Source organism: Pituophis catenifer, unplaced genomic scaffold, assembly GCF_029215685.1.
Source record: "Pituophis catenifer annectens isolate HBS135680 unplaced genomic scaffold, rPitCat1.0.hap2 SCAF_1, whole genome shotgun sequence".
In the NCBI taxonomy this organism is placed as follows: Eukaryota; Metazoa; Chordata; class Lepidosauria; order Squamata; family Colubridae; genus Pituophis; species Pituophis catenifer.
In genome coordinates, this window is record NW_027256881.1 from 254,084,450 (window position 1) to 254,106,596 (window position 22,147).

General features: G+C 35.6%; 1 protein-coding gene across 1 annotated transcript in view; it reads right to left on the reverse strand.

Moving 5' to 3' along the window:
- The window catches only part of SBF2 (SET binding factor 2), a 216,467-nt gene that overhangs the window by 152,882 nt on the left and 41,438 nt on the right, over nucleotides 1-22,147 (reverse strand). Inside the window, exon 2 of the mRNA XM_070934061.1 lies at nucleotides 14,890-14,975. Within this exon, the coding sequence (XP_070790162.1) occupies nucleotides 14,890-14,975 (86 nt within the window). The remainder of the gene's footprint in view (nucleotides 1-14,889; nucleotides 14,976-22,147) is intronic.

Genomic DNA, 22,147 nt, shown 5'->3' on the forward strand with positions numbered 1-22,147 from the left:
TATGAAAATAGATACAGTCATGGCCGTAAATGTTGGCACCCCTGAAATTTTTCCAGAAAATGAAGTATTTCTCACAGAAAAGTATTGCAGTAACACATGTTTTGCTATACACATGTTTATTCCCTTTGTGTGTATTGGAACAAAACCAAAAAAAGGGAGGAAAAAAAGCAAATTGGATATAATGTCACACAAAACTCCAAAAATGGGCTGGACAAAATCATTGGCACCCTTTACTTAATATTTGGTTGCACACCCTTTGGAATAAATAACTGAAATCAGTCGCTTCCGATAACCATCAATAAGCTTCTTACACCTCTCACTCGGAATTTTGGACCACTCTTCCTTTGCAAACTGCTCCAGGTCTCTCTTATTGGAAGGGCGCCTCTTCCCATCAGCAATTTTAAGATCTCTCCACAGGTGTTCAATGGGATTGAGATCTGGACTCATTGCTGGCCACTTCAGAACTCTCCAGCGCTTTGTTGCCATCCATTTCTGGGTGCTTTTTGACGTATGTTTGGGGTCATTGTCCTGCTGGAAGACCCAAGATCTCTGACGCAAACCCAATTTTCTGACACTGGGCTCTACTGTGCGACCCAAAATCCATTGGTAATCCTCAGATTTCATGATGCCTTGCACACATTCAAGGCACCCAGTGCCAGAGGCAGCAAAACAACCCCAAAACATCAGTGAACCTCCACCATATTTCACTGTAGGTACTGTGTTCTTTTCTTTGTAGGCCTAATTCCATTTGCGGTAAACAGTAGAATGATGTGCTTTATCTAAAATCTCTATCTTGGTCTCATCTGTCCACAAGACGTTTGCCCAGAAGGATTTTGGCGTACTCAAGTATATGTTGGCAAACTGTAGTCTTGCTTTTTTATGTCTCTGTGTCAGCAGTGGGGTCCTCCTGGGTCTCCTGCCATAGCGTTTCATTTCATTTAAATGTTGACGGATATTTAATCCTGACACTGATGCTCCCTGAGCCTGCAGGACAGCTTGAATTGCTTTGAAACTTGTTTGGGGCTACTTATCCACCATCCGGACTATCCTGCGTTGGCACCTTTCATCAATTTTTCTCTTCCGTCCATGCCCAGGGAGGTTAGCTACAGTGCCATGGGTTGCAAACTTCTTGATAATGTTGCGCACTGTAGACAAAGGCAAATCTAGATCTCTGGAGATGGACTTGTAACCTTGAAATTGGTGATATTTTTCCACAATTTTGGTTCTCAAGTCCTCAGACAGTTCTCTTCTCCTCTTTCTGTTGTCCATGCTTAGTGTGGCACACACAGACACACAATACAATACAAAGACTAAGTAAACTTCTCTCCTTTTTATCTGCTTTCAGGTGTGAGTTTTATATTGCCCACACCTGTTACTTGTCCCAGGTGAGCTTAAAGGAGCATCACATGCTTGAAATAATCTTATTTATCCACAATTTTGAAAGGGTGCCAATGATTTTGTCCAGCCCATTTTTGGAATTTTGTGTGCCATGACTGTATATACAATAGACCTTGACACTTGTTCATTTAGTGACAGTTTGAAGTTACAACAGCACTGAAAAAAGTCATTTGTAACCATTTTTCATACTTACGACTGTTGCAGCATCCCCAGGGTCACATGACCAAATTTTGATGCTTGACAGTTGCAGTATCTCGGGGTAAATTGACTACCTTATTAAGTTTAAAAAATGTGGTGGTATCAAGCCCATAAGGAGAACTGGAGAAATTTAAGTATTGCTGATATAATGATTTTTCAGTTTTTTTATGTTGATATCGAAGGTTTAACTCCTGCCCATTCCAACTACAGATGGAAAGTATTGCTGCTGTTTGAAACCGTGGAGAGCTGTTGTTACCAACAGCTGTTGGTAGACAACACTGTTCTGAATCAATCATCTAAGATTTGATAAAGAAACAAATTTTGTCCTAGAAAAAGGATATTATTTTGTTTTTTGTTTACAAATCATGTATGGTTAAAGTTAACGAAGCATCCACATACAGTGTTATGGCTATTCTCTTATATTTTTATAGGAAATGGCCTTTCCTGTAAAAATAGCATTAAGCAACAAAGCATAAATGGCAAAAATAATAGGTGGTAAATAAAAATAATAGGTGTAGATACAATGCGCATAAATTATATTTATATCATATATTACTGTTTTTCTTCTTCTCCAATGAGAAAGCTCCCAGTTTATGAATAGTCAGTATCTTGATCTAACTTGCTCAATACTGCCTCATAGAAGAAATGAGAAAAAAGGTGATACGTATGCCTGATCCCCTTTGATGAAAGGACAAGATGAATAAATAAGACAAACTCAATCAGGGTAGAGATGTATTAGAGTAGAAAAAGAATAAAACATATTTCTGAGATTTTATCACCTCACACAAAAGGATTTATTTATGTTGATGCTGACTTTGGAGTGGTTGATAACTTTCATGTTTTAAAGATCAATTAAGAGATTGCCACAGAAATAGCAAATAGCAAAGCATCTGATCTTGACCCTCTAGAAATCACTGCTTTTGAGTACCTTTCTTCAAGAATATGACTAAATATGGAAAAAGTATGAACTGCTCTTTTTCTTAAACAAGCTCCAATTCCACTATTAAATGGGGAAAAGGAAGTCAAATTTAATGCAAAGGTCATAAAACAGATAAAAGATCCAACATCACATCTTAGAAACTTCAAACCATCAGCAAGTCTCTGCAAGTATATGAGTACAACCAGAATCAAGAATAATCATTGTGAACTAAGCTTTTCTGGTATGCAGTTTTAAAAGACAGTCAAGACGTATTACTAAAAACTAGATCAATCTGACATTTGCAATGGAAAAAAAATCTAAAAACACTGCTTGTTAAGTCCAGTTGCTAACTGTCGACTCAATATTTTGAAGCAAGATGCCTCTTTTTCTCTGATAACTCTGTAACTTCTAATATTATATTGCTGTGTGAACTGAAAATGTCTGGACTTTTTACTATTACTATGCATAATAAATTTTTATTGTCACTATGCACAATATCCAGTGGTTTTTACTTAGTGATAGAACAGATGAAAAGACTGAAGAAAAGGAAAAGGTTGTCTGAAAATAAACTTTCTAGCTACTTGAGCATCTTTCAAGAAATAAACAAATCAACATTTATCATCCATAAAACTTGTTTTTAATATTATTTAACCCATTTATTTAAGAAAACTTATATGGCTACCCAACTCCAGGCGGCTTACAAAAGTAAAAGTTCAATATAAAACAATAAAATGTGATAATCCCCCAGTTCCCTAGTGACAATAATCAGTCAATCAATAACTTGATGGGCTCCCCCCCCCCCATTCTGAGTTCCGCAGGCCTGTTGGCAAAATCAGATCTTTAGGGCCTTGTAAAAGAGTGTTCAAGTAGGAGGCAATCTTTTCTGTGGGGATGTGATGTTCCACAGGAGGAGCCACCACAGAGAAGGCGTTTCTTCTTAGTTCCATTAGGTGTACCTCCTTAGGAGAGAGGAATTACATTACTGTCTAATTTTCCTAATAAGAACAGCTAACTAAGTTGGAGGCTTACTTACATACATAATTACATGCAGCTGCAATTAAGAATGAATGATCTAGGTCAGGGGTGTCAAACTTGTGGCCCGCAGACTGGATGCGTCACGAACGGGGAAAAAGTCCCGATATGTCACGTGATGACACCGTGATGCCGTGAGTTTGACAACCCTGATGTCAAACTCAGGGGTGGAGAGGAACTGAGAGGAACTGATCTTTAAAAAGGTAACTGCTTTTGCATAAGTACAAGGGCTTTTTATATAAGTTATTTGTATAAAAATGCTAGAAGCAGTAGTAAAAATAACATGGAAAAAGAGGTGAAAGTGGTTGAAAGTGCTATAGGATTTGGATGGATGACAGGAGGAAGAGAGGCAGAAGACTTTAAAAATACAGCATGTTCCCAGCACAGACTAATGCCACACTCTCTTCAGTCCCACAAACATCACAAAAACATTTTACTTTCTTTGCTCCAGGAACAGAAAACAACAGAAAGTGCTGAACTATACAAAATTATTGCAACATTCCCACACTCAAAGTATTATGATTGGAGAGCCCTGATAAAAACATTCACTGTGAAAAAGAACTAAAATTGTCAATCACAAAACTATCTCTTCATCGTCTTCCCACTCTATTTAGGAATACAGGGTGTAATCAAATTTTAGACAAATTAGGAAGTAACAAATTTTAATTACGGTCTAAAGAACATTTACTTTGATTTAGTATGGCCCAAAACTATATGTTTCATCTGTTTGGATCACCTGAATCTAAATAAAACTCCAAAAATCACAATAAATTTGTTATATTTTTTCACCACTGTTAACCCTCACCAAATTATTTGTCATCGTTGTTTGTGTGGGTGGGTGGGTGGGTGTGTGAGAGAGGGGGGAGGGAGGGAGAGAGAGAGAAAATACTGTATTGTGGTTAATACTATAAAACTAGGGGGGTGAAAGGATATTAGTGGAAGAGAATTGAGGAAATGCTTCTAGTCTGTACCACAATAATTTTTTATATTAATTATTCTGCATCTTAGAATTATCTTCAGATTAGCTATTAAGAAGACATAAATATCTTTAGAATGAAAACCTGCAGATTTTCTACAAATAACTCAGATACAATTTATAGTATGAACTACTTAAAGTATGCATGACTGGGATTATAATTTATTTTATTAATAAAAATAAAATAAAAATTAAGCTTTTCTCAAACATTGACGTTTCAGTTTGAAAAGAGGGGAGGAGCTTTTGATGAAGAACTCACCAAAATGCACTTAGCAGCGTAATTGACTTGCTATGCAATACATGCATTCTTGTACTTGTATACACTTGAATTGAAAACCACAAACACATGATTAGAGAAGAGACTTAGTGATTCATTATGCACCACATGAATGCACATGCACAGTAGTAAAGTTTAAACATAGCATGTGTATTTTCAAAGAACATAGTTTTGTTTTATATATTATTTACACATAGTTTTAATCCCGTCTAGGAAAAAGAACCAACTAAACAAATGGAAATGACACCTGATCGTAATAGTGCATATCCCTAACCATGTCTTTTTGACATATCAGTGAATTGCTTGGTACATAGGTTTTAACACAAGTATCAATGAATTCAGTTTAATTTATTTAAAATGTAGCTTTTTAAACTAAGGGTATAAATAGTGACTTCCGCAAAATTTACAATGGAAATTTAAAGTCTACTTAAAATTAAATTGACACACTGTTAAAAATAAGAGCTTCACTTACTAATTTATGTTCAAATGATAGAAAAAGAAAAAGCAGTGATGAGGAATAACCAAGAGTCATTTTCAGAGAAGAGGAGGCTAATAATGGTCTATAGCCAGGGCCGGATTTTCCTATAGGCTAACTAGGCTTCAGCCTAGGGCCTCAAGATCAAGAGGGGCCTACACAGTGGTGGGATTCTGCCGGTTCTTAAATTGCTGGCTCGCCCCGCCCCTTGCCAATAAATAGTGGGGGCGGGGCAGGGCGAGCCAGTAATTTAACAAACGGTTCGGTGTTTTTTTAATTTATTGGCCTCGCAGCAGTGGTGGGTTGCTGCTGGCTGGCCACACCCCCGAACCGGTCCCACTCGCTCGCCCCGCCCCCTCCACCCAGTCACTCCTCACGATCCTGTGTGAGTCCTCGCTTGCAGCTTGCCTGCCTGAAGTACTGCACCTGCCAGGTAAGCCTGCAAGTCACGGCCTACCTAGCTGCCCCTGGTCCCCCTCCGCCCCCACCATCCCAACCTGCCTCCCCTACTCCCTTCCCCGCAGCCTGTAGCCCTGCCATGGTTCCCTGCCTTCCACGTGGCCTTCCCAGTGTCTCCGAGACCAGCTTGCGAAGGCAGGGAAGCGGGCTTGGCTCCCGGGACCGCCGGGAAGGCAGGCAAGCATGGCAGGGCCACCCGGCTGTGGGGAAGAGAGCTAGCAGCTTCCTTCCTTCCCCGAAGCTCTGCCATGCTTGCCTGCCTTCCAGGCTGCCTTCCAGGCGTCCCCAGCTTGCCATCCACCTGCTTCCCTTTTAGCTTTCTTTAACGCGCCCCGCTTCTCTCCCCAAACCTTGGGAGGCGGCGTCCTCCACGCCGCAAAGCCCTCCAAGCAGCTGCAGGAGGGGAAAAGAAAAAAAAACCCCTTGGCTTCTGAAGCCTTCGAAGGTGTGTGTGGGTGTGTTTGACTGCACTGAAGTGAGCCACGTGAAGGGAGCCCGCTGGGTAACAATGCCAGCTGCGATCGCTGCTGTCTCCACCTCTGCCTCTCTCTGCCAACAGAAGTCAGAGAGGAAAAAGGAGCGTTTCTCCGCATTTCATCCCAAGTCAGCCGCCCTCACTGGAAACACAGAGAAGCGCTCAGCAAAGCAACTGCTTTCCCCCCTCTGACTTCTATGGAGGCAGAGAGAAGGAAGAGGCAGAGGTGGCAGGATCGCGTGGCTCACTTCAGCGCTGCCAAACACACACACCCCTTCAAAGCCTTTTCTTTTCTTCCCCCCCCCTCCTGCAGCCACCTCGAGGGCTTTGGGGAGGGAAGCGGGACATATTAAAGGCTGGCTGAGGAACTCTGGGAGTTGAAGTCCACAAGACTAAAAGCTGCAAAGGTTGGTGACCCCTGCCCTAGACCACTTTAGGAGCAAAGTGGTGGGTTTTGCTGGCATTTCAGGAGGAAGGGGAGGGAGGGAGGGAGGGAGGGAGAGAGAGCTTATAGAATTTATATGAACTTATAGAAGAATTCTGTGTGAAAAAGTTTAGAGAGAAATTCTTCTAATCTACTATTTCGTTTTAAATGTATACTTGGATTGAATCAGTTCTTAAATAAAATAACTATTAACATAAAATTTAATATGATATACAATTTGATATTTTCTTTTTTGTGATCTGGATTTTGTTTGAATAAAGTTCCATTTTTGGTTTAGTTTAAGACTTAAAATTCATAATAATTCATACTTAAACTTTAAATGCGAATTATTATGAAATAAATTTATCTGAATTGAATTTGGTTTAATCTTCAATGTATTGAATATATTTAATTTAATTTGATAGAAAATATGATAATTTTTATTGCGTATTTTATTTTTGTAGTCAAAGATTTTCATTATTTGAATTTTGTTTCTTTGTAAATGTTGTGTGTTATGTTTGATTAGTTATTGTTACAAGTACTATATATGGTGCTGAGAATAAATGTCCAAATAAGTGTTCTCGACTTTTTTTTATTTATTATCCGTGCCACATTTTTTATAAAGGTTAGTACCAATCACATGTTTCATTTAACATATTGATATATATCACAGTAATGATGTATTTTATTATCTCTCATGTAATTTACAAACTTAAAAATGGGAGGTGAAAGGGCCTCATAAGTGGAATAGCCTAGGGCCTCTTTTCATCTAAATCCGGCCCTGTCTATAGCAGAGGTCTTCAAACTTGGCAGCTTTAAGACTTGTGGACTTCAACTCCCAGAATTCTGGGAGTTGAAGTCCACAAGTCTTAAAGCTGCCAAGTTTGGGGACCCCTGGTCTACAGCATTACAAATTTAGAAAAGTATTTAGTTTGAAAATATGTCATAAGAGCTACAATTATAAGCACAATTGATTTATTTAAGTAAGAGCTGGGATATCATAAAAACATTTCAAGGTGGACTATATGAAGAAGATAAGAAAAAGAAAAAGCTAAAAACTGATATTCAGCATAGCGGGAGAAATAAATAAAACATAAATTTCACATTTTAACTAGTAGGTGACCTTCTACCGCTGCACTATAGAGAGTATTTTAACTTACTGCACCTGCGTATGGTTTGCCAATTGCACAGTGGCAGACAGGACAGCGCTCCAGAGGGTTAACATCATCGGCCAGAGGATCATTGGTTGCCCTCTCCCCTCCTTGAAAGAGCTCTATAGTTCTCGCTGCCTTATGAAAGTTCAAAACATTCTTAAAGATCCATCTCATCCTGGGCACCCTTTTTTGAACTATTACCATCCGGCAGACGGTACAGGATAATAAAAACAAAGATAAATAGGCTGAAAAATAGCTTCTATCCCAGAGCAGTAACTATATTGAACTACTGTATAGTGTAATATTAATGCAGTATCAGGGGTTTTCAATTCAATTTGTATAGAATGTGAAGGATGTGTGTTTTTGTTTTATTTTTATAGTTTCCAAATGCCACTGAAGATGGCATTTAATTTCGTTGTACAAGGTGTAATGACAATAAAGTAAACTTAAACTAAACTAATAAACACAATTGATTTATTTAAGCAAAAGCTGGGATATAATAAAAACATTTCAAGTTAGACTACATGAAGAAGATAACAAAAAGAAAAAGCTAAGAACTGATATTCAGCATAGTGGGAGAAATAAATAAAACATAAATTTCACATTTTAACTAGTGATTAATTTTAATGGATTGTCAGAAATTGAAATCTTTAATGGGAATGAATAGTTTTTTCCCCCATCTAACCCCCCTCCCTGCTACCTCAATGCCAAGTACCTATTTTTATTTATTTTTTGCTAGTTTTTCATTTTCTTTTTAATACTTTGATATTGATATTTAATGGCCTTTAAATTACATTGTTTACTTTGAAAGTTTATCTTTTAAATTATTTGGCTTATCATCTCATTTTAAATAAAAACATTCTGTTGAATAATATTTTGTTTTAGAATAGAACATCAAGATCTACTTCAACAAAAAATGGAACATTAGACCTAGAAGAGTAAGTTTTCCAAAATGAACTCTAAGCTTAGTTGCATTTGGTATTATGGGATAAGATTCAGAAATGAGAGTGACAAATATTTGTTGAAACTGATTTGGAACAAAGGGAATCATGACTTTTAAAAATAACTTTGACCTGCAATATAGTTTGAAAGTTTTACTTTCAAACTATATTGATTATATAATCTTATATATTCTACTATAATTAAAATTGTTTAACCAATCTTGTTTGATAGGTTAAAACAAGATTATTACTACATAGAAATATTTAGATTCATTTCAATGAAACAATTAACAAAATTCACAAAATAGCTCAATAGAATAGACTGACTTACACTTCCTTTTAAAAGTATAGCAAAAATATGTGCTTTGCATATCTTTTCAGAAACTGATATAATATTACCCTCTCAATATTTTGGTGTCCTAAATTTATTTCAAGTAATTCAAGGCTAGGGTACCATAGTTCTTTAGACCAGCATTAAAGGCAGCTCTTTAGAATGGCATGAAAGCTGGCTAGGTGATTTTGAGCCAGTTCAGTCTCTCTCAACCCCATTCACCTCACATGGCTGCTGTGGAGAAACTAGGATGAGGAAGTAGTATTAGATATGTCCACCACTTTGACTATTTATAAAAATAAAGACAATATTTAAAAAATATTTTTAAAAACTGTACAAACCTGATTGCCGGTTATGCTAATAACTAATGCTTTTGAATTGAAATATATTTCACTAAACCAAGTGGTTTAGTGGGCAATTCAAATATCCACATGATTTTGAGAAGACTCCATATTTTATATAGGGATATGCTTCCTGTTCTGAACCTTAGAAAACAATGCAGTTTAGTTTAGAAATTTATATTTCTAAAAATGAATGGAATTCAACTATTAGAAATGAAGAAACATGATTTGACATGAAAATGACACAACTAAAATTCAGTTTTAGGGCATTGTGAACTCTAAATACATTTTTAGCTCAAGGAATTCAACTTTCTCAGAATCACTGGAAATGTAATACAAAGTTTCCTTAGTACACATATTTTGATAATGCAAAATGATGCAACTTTTTGGAATTTTTGTTTTAAACGAAGTGCCTATTCTAATTTATAGTCAGTTTATTTTTTTTTGAATTTTAAATTTTCAGCTGTATGAAAATTTAACAGACAATAGTATAATAAACCTGGATTACAGTGACTACCGTAGTAGACATTCCACAGACTAAGAAATATATTGGCTTTTCAAAAACTGATCAAAGGGTATGGAGCTAGGATAGAGTGTCCCATCATCCATTTGGCAATAAATGCAATGTCATTTGTAATTAAGGAAGGAATTATGTCTTTACAAATAGTTGTGAACAAAGAGAATTCTACATTACATTATTTCTAAAAACAAGATGTGATTGTCATTATTCCCTCACTTCTCATAAAATAAAAAAGAACTTCTTGATTATGGCTCAGTGCTACATGATTGCAACCTATTGAAGCAAAGGAGGCCTAGATCTGAAAAAGATAAGGATGGAGGACTTCCTGTGGCACCGCCGATGTTGCTGGACGCTCTCTCTCGGAGCGCCAACCCTGTGATCTTGTAAAGCCGCTCTGACAGCACAAATCAGCTGTCTGGCAGCTGGAAAACCTTTCCCCCGGGAGAAGAGGGAAAGGAGAGTAATCGGATGGGGGTAGAGCTCCCCAAAAGCCCCTGAAATAGTTTTGGGGGCTTGGAGGGTGAGAGCTCCCCAGGAAGTCCAGTGAAACTCCGCGATCCAGGGCATTTCTCCTTTAAGCAGAAAAAAACGTCACGACCACTTCTGCAATCTTTATTGAGATCTAAGTTGATTATCTATGCAGACGGAGTGAAGACAGGAGAACAGACAATCACAAGTAACAAACCCTTAATTCCACGCATAAATTGCTACTTTTTGAAGCTGCTTAAAGGAGTGAAGAAAATGGTGCTTATGCCTAATAGGGTGTGAAAGTGAAAGTTAACTCTCGATAAAGCTGTTAACACCCAGCATTGTTCAAGGTGGATGGATTAAAAAAAAATGGCTGGCTTTTTTGAAAGTGATGAAGGCTCACTATTACAAACATCAGTAAATACACAAATACTGATTATGGATCTCTTTAAAGAAATTTTAGAATCATTTACCTCCGTGTTGGTGGAAAGAATGGAAGGGTTTTTCAACAAGGATTTTATTCAAGTTCGAAACAAAGTTACAAGTGAAGATACTGTATCGGTATTTCAGTTGCCAAATAATAGTGAGTTGCTGAATGAAGAGGTGGAAGAAACAATCCAGTTTAATGTGCCTTTGGAAAATGGAATGGATGTTTTTCAAATTAAGAAGGAAAGGCTGAGAGGTTTGAAGGAGTGTAACCAGGAAATATTGAGAGAGATTTCTCCAGAGGCTTTGATACAGTCAACTGGAAAATTGTCAGAAGGCGTTGGGATCTCTAATATAAAAAGGAGGATTCGAAGTGGAATTTTACATCTTTTTTACAAAAATGGACTCTCAATCGCAGTTAAAGAGGTGTGTTTACTGAAAGGAATTACTTTGCGAAGAGAACAAGATTGTAAGGTACGGCAACTTCAGCTGAAAATTCAAGAACTTATAAAAATAAAAGAAGGCGGAGGAATAAGACTGAAGAAGAAGGTTCGCAAAAAAGTCAGGAAAAAATGGAGATGGAAAAATTACAATCTTTTTGCTTGAGGAGGATAGTAGTAGTGAAAATGAATGACTATACCTGTATTTCGGGATATGATTTGTTTTGAAAAGTTATGTTATAGTGTAAATGAATGATTTACTTATATTTAGGGAGATGATTTGTCTTGAAAAGTTATATTAAGTAATGTTACATTTGAATTGTTATGGGCTACTGACCAAACTTTCACTTTTGTTCTGAAGTATATTTACACTAAAGTTATATTTCAAGGAATGCTTTGCTGAAAAATTTATATAAGTTTATGGGTTAAAAAAAAAAGAAAAGAAAAATATTGGGGATGTAAAAGTTATGGACAGTGCAGATAATTTAATATAAGTTTATGGGTTAGAAGAAGGATATTACTTAAACTTTTATATTTTGTTTTAAATTACATTAATACTATATTAAAGAATGTTTTGTTGAAGAATAAATATAAACTTGTGGGTTATAAGGAAAATATAAGTGGTGTAAGGGTTGAGGGAAGGTTTTTACAATATTTTTTATAGATATCAAATAGTGAAGATGTTATTTGATTATACGCAGTGGATTTGTAGAGAATAAGGTGAATAAGTTTATGCAAAACTATTAAGTAAGGAATGTTTCCAGGAAGAATCAATATGAGTTTATGGGGTAAAAAGTAAAAATAAGGTTTGTACAATATAATTTATTTGAGATTGGTTAAAATATTTTGTTAATGTGTTAATATATGTAAGGGTTGGAGATGTGATGGTTAATTGTAATTGGGCTCTGATTGTGCAATGATGGAAGAAAGAAGATTTGCTTATTATTGAAGAATGGACAAGAATGAAGTTGGATTGATTACTTTCAAGCAATAATTTGTTTAAATAGTTATATTCAGATATGAACAAGGGGAGTTAAAGTGCAAAAGGGAGATAAATCTATAGATAGTTAGCTTATGTTTTTTTATATATGTTTGTTAAATGCTATATCCTGTATTTGCTCTGGGAAGTCCGGGGGGGGGGGGGAGGGTTGGGGCAGGAGGGGGGAGGAGAGAAGGGAAAATATATGTAAAATTTTTTAAAACTTTTCAATTAAAAAAAAAAAGATAAGGATGGAAACACACATAAAACCCATGTACAATATTCTGAGTTTCTGAGAAAGAAAATAGCATATCAGATAGGAAACCCTAATCTAACAGCAATTTTAAAAGAAGTAATAGAAATGCTGGTTATCACTTTTATCAAAACTTGTGGAAAGTTTTATAGATATTTAATAATCATCAACTTTGTAAGCCATTAAGTTCATATGTAAGCTAGATTTGTATATGAGACATGGCAATGAGTTTACAGTACATTATTTATAAAGTTGTTTTTGCTTTGAATTGAACTGTTACCAGCTTTCAACAAATTACATGGAATGCCACAGTATAAAAATAATAAATGTAAATATACCTAAATAAAAAATGTAAAAAAAAAACCCTCTATATATGTTGTAACATCCCTACCATCAAGAGATTCTGTGAAGTATTACCTGTTTTCAAAAGGCTAGCAACTTTCTCTGAAATTCCTATTTATTAATATAAATACAACTATAATTTAAAGAGAAGCCTTTTTGGATAGTAAAACTTCAGAACTGATTGCTCTTATTGTATTCTTTTCCCTTACTACAAATGCATCTTAGCCAAGAATTCATTATGCTAAATTTTTGAATCACATCTCTAAAAATATTTTCCTGACAATGTGACTTTTACAAGAAACAGAAAAAAATGTTCCCATTGTATGTATAGAAGTCTTAAAACACCAAAATAATGGGTTATTATGCATATCCGTTCACAATTTATGTCAGAATATCATGATCTTGTTTATAAGAACAGGAAGCTCACAGTTAGTTTTGCATGTGCAAATGTATAGTGATAAGCATTTCCTTTTATGGCTCAGAACCAAAGAACTATGTTTATACTTTGCCTTACTGTATGCATGAGTGCCAGAAAGCCTCTATGCCATATGGCTGCTGTAACACTAAAATATGCCTTATCCTGGATGCCAATCTAAATATACAGAATGTCTGCATATAGGATCCCTAAATAGGATTTTAAATATTGTATATAAATGCTACATATTTTAGAGTAATTATCCAAGGAGAATACTATTAAAATTGAAGCTATTGTATGGAGTTCAATCATGGTATTGGCTTCTACACAGATGGTACTTAATGGTTGATTAAGTTGGATTGACTGTGCCTTGATATTTACAGTGCAGATAATGTATAATCCATACATGCCTGGTATTATATACTGACAGTCTTCTAAGCAGTGGTGAAATTCAAAATTTGTTACTATCAGTTCTGTGGGCGTGGCCTGGGGGGGTAATGTGACTGGGTGGGTGTGGCCAACTTTTTTTTAAAAAAACTTTTAAAACCATTTTTTTCTACAACCACTTCGGCTGAAGAGGTTGTAAAAAAAATGCTTTTAAAAGCCTCTGACGATCCCAGCTGAGTTGCCTGATCGGCAGAGGTTTTTTTTTCTTTTAAAAGCCTCTGATGATCCCAGCTGAGTTGCCTGATCGGCAGAGGCTTTTTTTTCTTTTAAAAACATTTTTTCTACAACCACTTTGCCTGAAGAGGTTGTTAAAAAAAAAAAAGCTTTTAAAAGCCTCTGACGATCAGGCAACTCAGCTGGGATCGTTAGAGGCTTTTAAAAGCATTTTTTCTTTTAAAAAGGGATTGTCAGAGGCCTTTTAAAAGCCTCTGACGATCCCAGCTGAGCCGCAGGATTATCAGAGGCTTTTTTTTTTTTTACTTTTAAAAGCATTTTTTCTGCCGAAGACTTTGTAGAAAAAATGCTTCTAAAAATTAAAAAAAAAGCCTCTGATAATCCCGCAGCTCAGCTGGGCATGGGGGGGCACGGATGTTTGCTACTGGTTCTCCGAACCACCCGCCACCATCGCCACCGGATCGGGCGATCCGATCCGAACCAGGAGCATTTCACCCCTGCTTCTAAGTAATAAAGTCTTCAGAATTTTTGGTGAAAACTGAGATGAATTGCCTTCAGCTCAGTGATTTAAAACTAGTTTATGAAATATGGCATTTTCGGATGCAATTAAATCAAAATCATTATGGTCCAGACCTTTCTCCATACATCAAATTGTGCACTGCAATAACAAAGTTACTATTATTAAAAAAAGAAGCCCAGCAGTTCTCAAGTCACAGAAAATCTATTACTTGTACAGTTTTTAATTCAGAAGAAAATATTAACATCAAAATTTGTTCTGTGCCTCCACTCCTCTTTTCTTGAAATCTGGCAAATTTGTGATATTATGAATTCTTCCTTTCAAAAATGAACACCAGAAAATAAAGCCCAGAATCTCACATTCACACATCCTACTAAATTCTAATACTCAAAGCAATGATTTGTTCATAATATAAATTTACAGTTGAAGCTAAGCTAACCTTATGGCAAAGTGGGATGTACAAACCCAGAATTAAAAGTTTATAAATGCATGCTACAGATCAACTTACCAACTCTATTCCCTGTGGAAAAGGAGTATCATCCAAATCCTTTAAGGGAAATCTCTGTATTATTTTCCCCAAACCATCTGCTGAGCCTACAAATAAAAGAAAAAGACAAATATCAAACATCATAATAAAGTCCTAGAATTTTATTTTTCCCATAAAAAAAGTTGTCAAAGAAATAAACTGCTAAGTAGTGCCATGTTATATTAAGAATTCTAAATACTAAATGCTGTTTTGAACTGACAGCATTTAATATTTAGAGTTCTTAATATATTTTCTACTGACAAGTTATTGCTGAAGTTTGTAGAATTTCACAATAATTCAAATAATATACTCTATTCAAGACAAACCACATTGCTTATAACAATTCTATTGCACACACTGTGGATGCAGTATTAAGATACATATAGCATCCAACGTAGACTCTTTTGACTTAGATATAAACAAAATGAAAACTAACGAACACTATAATGTAATCTTGCTTTTAAAAAGTATCTGAATAAAGTTCCTATGATTCCGGCATTGTAACAAACTATCTTTCCATATGTTTATCATCACTCTAAGTAACTGGAGAAAAGCAGAGATGAAATATTTTATTCCAATATAATATAATATGTCATTTGGAACTGAAAAACAAACTACTCACATTTAATGAAAAGTTTTCAAAAGCACATTTTTAAAATCAGAATTCACACTGAATGCCACAATAATCGATCTATACCACAACAGATCACACTTCAGTTCGCATTGCTTACATTAACACATTTAACCCACTTATTTTTTTAAAAATAACCAGACCTCGTTTAAGAAAGCCATGCATTTTCATAAGCCTGGAAATAGCATTACATTTTTTTCTGACTCTGGCTTTTCCTCCTGTCTCCCAAGGTCATTCCCATATACCAGCAGTGTCAAAGTTGCGGCCCACAGGCCGGATGCGTCACATGTTGGCCACCCCCACCCCCAGTTTAGCAAAGGAGGGAAAGTTGCAATACATCATGTTAACGACATGACGACTTGAGTTTGACACCCCTGCCATAGTGCAAGTCTGGAAGTGCAACTACCTCTTATCCAACTGCTGCTCATTAAAATTGATTTGATAGACAGGTCATCTTCTGATATATTTTAAGTGCTGCTATGCAAAACCTAGCAAAACTATACAGCTATATACTCTAACAGGGCTGGTATTTAAGTGCAGCAAGTAGGTGTAAAACTGTTCTGTGTGCCATGGGTACAACACACTAATTTCATATGATTAACTCTCAATTGTCATGATTCAATTCCTGTATGATTCAATGTAGAAGATGTTACTGTATTTACATAATTCCTAGAGGGATGAATATATCAGGATGCAACTTTAAATGTACACTCAACTAAAAAGATACTCAAGGAATAAGAAGTGTGATCATGGCATATTGTTTGCAACATTCAGCGTTACAGAAGAAAACTAAAAGTCACTTGTACGTTATTTGGATGCAATTTTTAATTATGGGTAATAAAGTTCTTTTCCTGTAGCTTTATCTTGAGATTAAAGGCTTGTAGTCTCCTACAGCCAACAAGCAGGAGAAACAAACAGCATAATGCAGTGTAGAAACTATAGTAATCCTTGCTGATGCCCAAGAGCAAGTGTACTGATAGAGGATGTGGTATATCTGACTACATGTAATAGTATTTGTGGGATAGATCTTGAATCTGAATATGAGCCTACAATGTATTGTACCTGTAAAGTAAGTACTATAAATGTAATTTTAGACTTCATCCACATCTGTAATTTCCAAATAATGGAAAATAATATTTTCACTCTGTTCTACTTTCTTCTGATACATCTTAATTACTGTATCCAAGTCTGCAAATCACACTTTAAGAAGAATTCAAGAAAATGGAACACTTTAAAAGAAGGGTAACAAAGATGATCAGGGGATTAGAAAGTAAAACCTGGGATGCAGGGGTGGGTTCTAAATTTTTTTACTACCGGTTTTGTGGGTGTGGTTTATTTTGTGGGCGTGGCTTGATGGTCATGTGACAATTCTTTAGGATTTAGCAGAGGTACTGGTCTACCAGGCTTTTAACTGCTTGCAGAGCTGTACCAATCTACCCATTTATTTTTTGCAGGCACTGGTCTACCCATTTATTTTTGCAGGCACTGATCTACCCATTTATTTTTGCAGGCACTGATCTACTCATGTATTTTTGCAGGCACTGGTCTACTCATTTGTTTTCTTTTAACACTGATCAGCTATAGGGCAGCCCTTTGAAGCACCGCGGCAAGAGTTTAAACAGTTTTTTCCCCTCTAACCATCAGCTGGGATTCAGGAGACAGCAATAGATTGGGGGTGGGGCCAAATAAAAGATAAGAATAACGCGGAGGTGGGGTGGGGGCGCGTGGGGGCAGAATCGGTTCGGTGAACCGGGCTGAACTGGGAGGAACCCACCACTGCTGGGATGAAAGATTGAAGGAGCTGGGTATGGTTAGCCCTGAGAAAAGATGATTCAGTGAGGCCAAGACAGCACTCTCCAAATACTTGAAAGATGCTCATATAAAAGATCAATGGTTTCCTCACATTTCAGAGTGTAAGACATTGAATAATGATTTAAGTTACAAAAAAAGCGGGATTCCAATTGCGTGCTGGGGGCAAAGCTGTTCAACTGTAGAATTACTTATCCAGAAGGATGGTGGGCTCCTCTTCATGGATGCATTCAAGTAGCCATCTGACCAGATACTTTAATCTGAATCCCTACTCTTACCAGGAGGTTGGACTTAATGGCCTAGCTGGCTTATTCCACTCTATGATTCTAGGATTTGAACCATCTCATGTATAACTATTTGTAAATCTCCATTAATACTACCACTTATAATAGTGGGCTCATCATTTTTCCAAAAATGCTTCAGAAATTAAAATGACTTTATCAGATCTAGCATCTACATTTCCTTTAAAAATGCAGACTATACAAATTAAAAAGCAAACAAACAACCTTGAGGGTAAAGTACACAGTGAATTCTTCTAATGTTTAGATACAAATTTGTGATGACCTTGATTATTCCTACTCAGACCTAGGAAGATCTGACTGCCATAACATTCCTGGCCATAATAAATTTATTAGGTCATTGACTTTAACAAACTTTAACTGATTTCTATGCATGCTTCCAACTATCCATTAATGTCTTCTTTCTGCAAGCCTTAGTTTATAGAAGTTCTATCATACTATATATGAAGACATATTTTCTTCTTCTTCTTCTTGTGCCATATCCATCATTGGACGTTGGCAATCATGTTGGCAATCCTATTTTTGTCAACAGTCATATGAAAAAGTGCTGCTGAGTTTTGTCCAAACCAGTCCCTTAGGTTTTGAAGCCATGATGTTCTTCTTCTGCCTGGACCTCGTTTGCCTTCAATCTTTCCCTGGAGGATTAAGTGAAGGATGCCATATTTTTCTGGGTGTCGCATCTCATGTCCAAAATAGTCTAACGTTTGCTTTTTAATGACTTTGATTATTTCCCTTTGCTTTCCCCGGCGGTTTGTCACCTCCTCATTTGTTAATCCATCTTATACGTAACAGTCATCTATAAATCTACATTTCAAATGCTTCTAGTTTCTTCAAGTGGCTTTCTGTCAGAGACCAACTCTCTATTCCATAGAGCAGGATAGAAAAGATGTAACATCTGACACACCTGATTTTCAGTCTTAGGCTTATGTTGTGACTGCAGAAGACCTTTTTCATTTTGAAGAATGCTGTTCGAGCTTTGTCTTTACTTCACTGATCATGTCCCAGCTTTCATGTAAATTAAAACTGAGGTACATGATCCTTTCAACTTTTTCTAATGGTATTCCTTCCGAATTTATCAGTGGTAAATTAATGGATTATTTGCTGACGTCCATGATCTTGGTTTTTGAGGTGTTAAGCTTCAAGTCATATTTTTCAGATATTTCTGAGACTCTGCTGATGAGGAGCTGAAGGTCTTCATGCTTACTGGCAAGCAGAACTGTATCATCAGCATATCTTAAATTGTTGATCTGAACACCATTTACTTTGAGGCCAGCATCAATGTTTTCCAGTGCTTCATTGAAAATTGACTCAGAGTAGATATTAAATAACAGCGGAGCCAGAATACAGCCCTGTCTGACCCCTGTTCATATTTCTCCATCATCTGAGTATTTTTGGCCTAGTCTCACATTTGCTACCTGATGCCAATATAGATTCTTTATGTTTCGGATGTCTTTGTCATCTTGTCCCACTTGTTTCAGGATTTTAATAGTTTGCTGTGTCTTATTTTATCAAATGCTTTTTCAAAATCGATGAAGCACATGTAAACATTGTGATTGACATCTCTACAGCGCTGTACAAGAACTTGAAGACATATATATGATTTCAATCTTAAAAATGGCAACAAGGAAATTATTAGCAGTAAACATTTCTATTAGAAAGGTATTAAAAAAGCATAGTTTTTAAAGATAACAGAGATTGGTAATACCTAATGACAATATTCCATATAGTATATACTATAAGGTACATTCCAATGGGTAACTCACTGTCAAACTGTGCTTGGTTGTGTTTTACTAGGTTAGAATGCTCACTCAATGAAATCTAAAACTGCCCATAACCACTAGAACCAACACAGATGACTTATGCCATAATCTTTCCATTTCAATTTTCAGATCTTTACACTTTGTTATCTTCTCCAATTCTTTGTCTTCTATACTATTATCACTTGATATTGCCACATCAATTATCCACACTTTATTCTTTTAAACCACAATTAAAACTGGTATGTTATGGACCTTATCAGTTTGTATTTGGAAATCCCACAATATTTTAACATGCTCATTTTCAACTACTTTTTCAACTCTATGTCCTAGCATAATCCTAGAACTGGTAGGCCCCAAAGCCAAAGCCGCTTGATCTTGTCATGGTTCAGTTGAAGCCTATTCTTCCCCATTCAGAACCTCTGAGCCTTTTAAGAAGACAGATTATCTTTTAAGGTTTACAAGACAACTGTAATTTTCATATTCAATATTTAGAACATATTATGGTCATTTTGCCCTCCTATATCTCTCTTGCTTATTAAAAGATGTCCCCTCTGCCCCCCCAATGGGGAAGGCTCCATTTTAAAAAATAAACATTGTTGCCCTACTTTTCTTAAATAAAGACACTTATATCTTTTGGAATTATTTGAACTATTTAACTCTTCGGGCTTTCCAAATGCTTCTAAATTTTCTAGCATATTATATGTTTGATAGTTCATGTGTTATATAGGTTTGATATTTCATGTGTTAAGCTTCCATCCCAGTTTAAATACACATTTTACAAAAGGATAAAGCGCAAGATACTTTCTATTTATGCATAATGGATAATTAGATCTGTTTAAAATATAAAAATATGAATGTCAAACAAAAACAGATGTCAAACAAAATACAATATTAAGGCGCATACAATTAATGTCCGTTTACAATGCACTGTTTATAATTAAGACATATTTTCTTATGTCTTAAAACATGTAAAATATAACTCATAATACAAAATTCTACAAATCATATGCAAGTTATTAATGATCTAGTAAGGTACACTGAAATATGTTTTCTTTACATAATCAATACAATAGTTGAATTGCAGTCCAACATTGGTCATACACAATATCAATTTAAGGACTATATTACAAAATCTGGAAGAATATTATAACACACAAGTTGAAATGAAGAATCAGCCACAAGTACCATTTAATTGTAGACCTTTCTGCTTAAATAGTACACATTAAATATTAAAATCCTGGAGAAAAAAAAATCTAGTTTTTGAATCTCATTTCCTCTCAACTCCCTTCTTATATAAATCTTTCCTATTAAAGGTCACATGCCATCTCCTGCCTGCCCTTTAAATTCCAGGAGCAAATTGTTAGTGCAAGTTACATTCCAAATTAATGAGTTTTGTGATAAGCTTTGCCTTTCCCCCCCTGTGAGATATAAGTAACAATATATCTAAACTGAATTTGTTTTTAACTCTGTGTTTGGTCAAGTGCAAATAGTTAATATGTCCATGATAATGACAGGCACAAAACATATCACGAGAGATATGTATGTATTGTATAATGGAGGAGCACAGTCGTGCTGTATATATGTACGTTACCAACTTGTGCCAAAGTTATATTGTTTGGAGTTCATATTTCTCTTCTTCTTTACTATTTTTATTTTATTCAAAAAAAAAAAGTTAAAATACAAATCAGTGTTAACTATTGGAATGATTTGGGGTAGTTAAGAAGCCGCGGGAAACTTTCTACAAGTTGATTTCAATAAGAGTTTGTAAACAGGAGGTTTTGAAATTATAATTTGCTTTTTTAATTACTGATCTATTTGTTAACTATTTTGTCATTAATATAGTAGATAAGATGATCGGTTAATCTGCAAACAGAATTAGTAGTAAAATTTAAAATTTTGCAGGCCTGTTTTGCAAGGGGTGGGAAACTAATATTGCTGTAATATATTTATCAGTATTCAACTAGGGGGAACACGTGTATATGTGTTAGTGCTTTTTAAATACACTTTTTCAAGTGTCTTGTTTTGAGGGTTTGTTGTTAAAAAATGTTGGAGTTTTGGAGTTCATATTTCATATAAATGTTAGAGAGATATATAATATGTGTAACCTAATTTATGCAAATACATAATTCTCTGTATAAGCATATATGCATATTATATATGTGTGTCTATATGTATATACACAAAAATAGAGAAGATATGCATAATCTGACCATTCAAACAAGAATAGTGAGTAAAAATATTTTAAAAACTAATTTAAGATGCCAGAAGTCTTAAAGGCGATGCTGTTACACTTTAAATACCGGTATGAGCATATATACAATCAAGGAATTTAATACTGCAGACTTAAGATACTTTTTCTTTTTGTAATATATGTGTTTTACTCCTTTTCTTCCAGCACAATCCCATGCATTTACAGTACACAAGCAGTCATAATAACTTCGTCTCTCACATATAAGCATTTTTCAGTTAAAAGCAATACATTTTAACAAAATGATATTCACTTCATGAAAACGAATTATGAAAACAAATCAGGAAAATACCCAAATGGGAAAAACCTGAGTGGGAAAGATTTTCTGTAGTCCAACATTATAACCAAATAAATTTTTTCTTCTTAATAGATGAACTTTGCCAGCAAACAGGCATGAAGGTTTAATATCTGTCAACCCCTTTTACTCCTAATCAGTTGCTCAGGTTAAAATTCTGGGTCCTGGCAGCAATCTGGAAGGAAATACTCCTTCAGG